The 3,154-nt window shown below is 36.6% G+C and overlaps 1 protein-coding gene across 1 annotated transcript; it reads left to right on the top strand.

Moving 5' to 3' along the window:
• Positions 1-1,156: 1,156 nt before the first annotated feature.
• LOC113722804 (ankyrin repeat-containing protein BDA1-like) lies at positions 1,157-2,907 on the top strand. Its single transcript, XM_027246034.2, has 2 exons — positions 1,157-1,879; positions 1,963-2,907. The coding sequence occupies exons 1-2, from the start codon at positions 1,307-1,309 to the stop codon at positions 2,761-2,763; spliced, it is 1,374 nt and encodes a 457-aa protein (XP_027101835.1). The 5' UTR covers positions 1,157-1,306; the 3' UTR covers positions 2,764-2,907.
• Positions 2,908-3,154: the final 247 nt, after the last annotated feature.

Genomic DNA, 3,154 nt, shown 5'->3' with positions numbered 1-3,154 from the left:
AAGTTATAGGCTACGAATCTTACAAGTAATTGTCCACATTTCATATGAGTATAAATGGATTATCCAATAATACCTATTTAATAAATAGATATTATTGGATAACCCATCAAATCTAATTAACCATTTAGAATTGTCTTCCCCCACCTATTTTTTTTTTCAAAATTTTCATTTTGTCATGATTTTAACTACTTTTGTTTCATTATTATTATTTGTTGGTTTTATCTTATCATTTTATTTTCTCTTAGTTTGTTAATTTGCTCATTTTTCAGTATTACCAATTTATGACAAGTTTTAGCCTTTTTTCCTACCTTTTCAAAATGAAATTTTAAATTTACACACGAAAAAAATGATAGGGGTCAAAAAAATTTTTTGGATTAATTTTTATATTAACTTTTATAGTACTTAATACAAATTTTTATATTTTTATTATTTAATTATTAAATAGTATGTAATTTTGCGACATAGAGTACATATGAAAAAAAATTGATAATGAGACTTAGTGAGTATTATAAGTAAATATTTAAAACTAACAATGAATGCAAAGAGTGGTATAAATTAATAACTTAGTTTGCAAAACTAAATTTAAATGAGTTTACAAAAAATTAAAATAAATGGGTTATAAATGAATAATTGGGTTACCTAATTCATTTTTGACTTACTCATTTACACCCATCTAATTAAATGGATATAAATGAATTGACTCGCTTATACTCATTACCTATTTTAATTAACCCAAACCCGCCCAAATCACCTATTTTGACACCTCTACAGACAGTTTAATGAGTTACAATCAGATGAAACTCTAACCTTCTTTGACCTTTTTTTTTTTTGTGTGGCATCAATAACTTTTATATAAACTAATTTATTCTAATCTAGAGAGAGAGAGAGGGGAACCTAAAGAAAAAATGTACAAGAAGATAGTAGTAGGTATGAGAAGAACCAGACTAAATCAAAGGGCTTTGAACTTTTTTCATTATAGATGGGAGTCGAACCTCCGCCCTACGATCCAGAAAGGTCCTTTTAAATTCCTTTTTGGTGGCCCTTATTCAAACCTAGTGGTTTCTAGTCTTCTTTGACCACTTAACCTGATTTCATCTATGATACAACTTCTTGTCTTCTAGCTCCATTTTCAAGGTCAACGCAAAAGGATTAGTTATTTTGTCCTTTTGACTTGCATAACAAAAAAGAATGATAGGGACACAAATGTTTCAGTATTTCCTCCAGAATTTTCCAAGAACGAAGAGCTAAAACTAAATAATGAAACCTGAATCATTCAAGGCCCCTGTTGCAAGATTACCTAAAGAGGATGGATTGGAGGCTCATCGAAGCTGCGCAGACAGGAAATGTTCAAGACTTGCATAATCTCATAAAAGAGAATCCCCTCCTACTCAGGTCAGCTCCATTGGCAGTTTCTGAGACTCCGTTGCACATAGCTTGCATAGGAGGCCACATTGATTATGTGAAAGAGGTTTTACATTTAAGGCCGGAGTTTGCTGAAGAGCTCAACCAGGATGGATTTAGCCCCTTGCATATTGCATCAGGTAATGGGGACATACAAATTGTGAAAGAGCTTTTGCAGGTAAATTGCTTTCTGTGCCTGATCAAGGGAAGAGAGAGGCGAATCCCTCTTCATTATGCTGCGATTAAAGGCAGGATTCATGTCATCCACGAACTGCTTTCTGCTTGTGCCGAGTCAGTTGGGTATGTGACTGGACGAGGTGAGACAATCCTTCATTTGGCTTTAAAGAACAACCAATTCGAAGCCTTTGAATTCTTGGTACAGTACCTGTTACGGTCAAACAATGGGGAGATCTTGAATAAGAAGGACCATCAGGGTGAGTCCATTTTGCATCTTGCTGTCTCGAGAAAGCAGTATGAGGTGAGTCGCAAACGCCTTGAATATTGGTTCATTGTCTCGTGATGTTTTAAAGTTCAGCAACTGAAATTACACTACGTTAGCAGGTAATCGATTTCATGCTCGACAAAAATGTTTTTCATGAGGGCAGAGTTGAGGTCAACTTGTTGAACAAGAGGGGTTTTACGCCTATTGATAGCTTATTATCTGAAGGGGGCGATAGAGAAATAGAGGAAATGCTTAAAGCAACTGGGGCTAGAAGGGCAGCAGACTTGCAGCCGTCTCAAAGTGGAGCATCATCCTATAATTTGGCTGTCATAACTCAGAGTACACCAGCTACTCAGTCAAGGAGAGTGCGTGCTCAATCTCCCTCAGAAAAGTTGCTAAACTACTTCAAGTTTGACAAGCTTAGAGATTCTCCAAATGAAGTGCGAAACACATTACTTGTGTTAGCTGTATTAATTGCAACAGCAACATATCAAGCTGTGCTTAGTCCACCCGGTGGCGTTTGGCAAGACGACTATTTGCCTAGTCAAGGTACAGGCACAAACGCCACATCCACCAAACCCCACAAAGCTGGAGAAGCAGTAATGGGCACTCACCGCAAGACTTCTTACGGTCTTTTTCTGATTTTTAATTCAATTGGATTTTTTATGTCCACTTACATGATAAACGTTCTCACTGCTGGATTTCCCTTAAGAATGGAGTTGCTAGTCTCTCTTTTTGCGCTTTTGGCAACTTATGATACTTCCATGGCTGCAATATCACCAGATAAGGACATCACTTTGTGGTTCACCATTCTATCCGCAGTTCTGCCGGTGTTGATACCTATAGTAACCAAGATAATGAGGAATCATTGCAAGTTACAAAAGTTTAGACTACCATGCACAAGCCCTGCAACTGATTGAAGATGGAAGATCTCCAGTTCTGGTGATGTTTTTCAGCATGTATGCAGCTACTTTCTTGATCGCTGTTCTGTATTTCTTTTGTTGGTTCATTAGGACAATCATGTCAATTTATAGCGAGTTTAATCTCATTTTACCATATATTAATCCCTCTCTCTCTCTCGCTCAATTTCTGAATTTTCTTTCGTGTCCACAAGGAGCTAACCTGTTGCTAGGCCGCTAGCAACCTGGAAATGGAATGTGTACAGTTCGATCCAGTCTGAGAACAAATTTGTTCTCGCAGTGTGAAATAGCTCAGTGCTCACAACAATCTCCCTTTTAGGACCAAGGAACTAGTTTCATGCTTTAGATTCATTTGCTCAATCTCTTCCTAGTTTTGTTTCTCATTTAGTTA

The sequence above is a fragment of the Coffea arabica genome, chromosome 2c, assembly GCF_036785885.1.
Source record: "Coffea arabica cultivar ET-39 chromosome 2c, Coffea Arabica ET-39 HiFi, whole genome shotgun sequence".
In the NCBI taxonomy this organism is placed as follows: Eukaryota; Viridiplantae; Streptophyta; class Magnoliopsida; order Gentianales; family Rubiaceae; genus Coffea; species Coffea arabica.
This window is presented reverse-complemented; position numbering and strand designations above follow the sequence as displayed.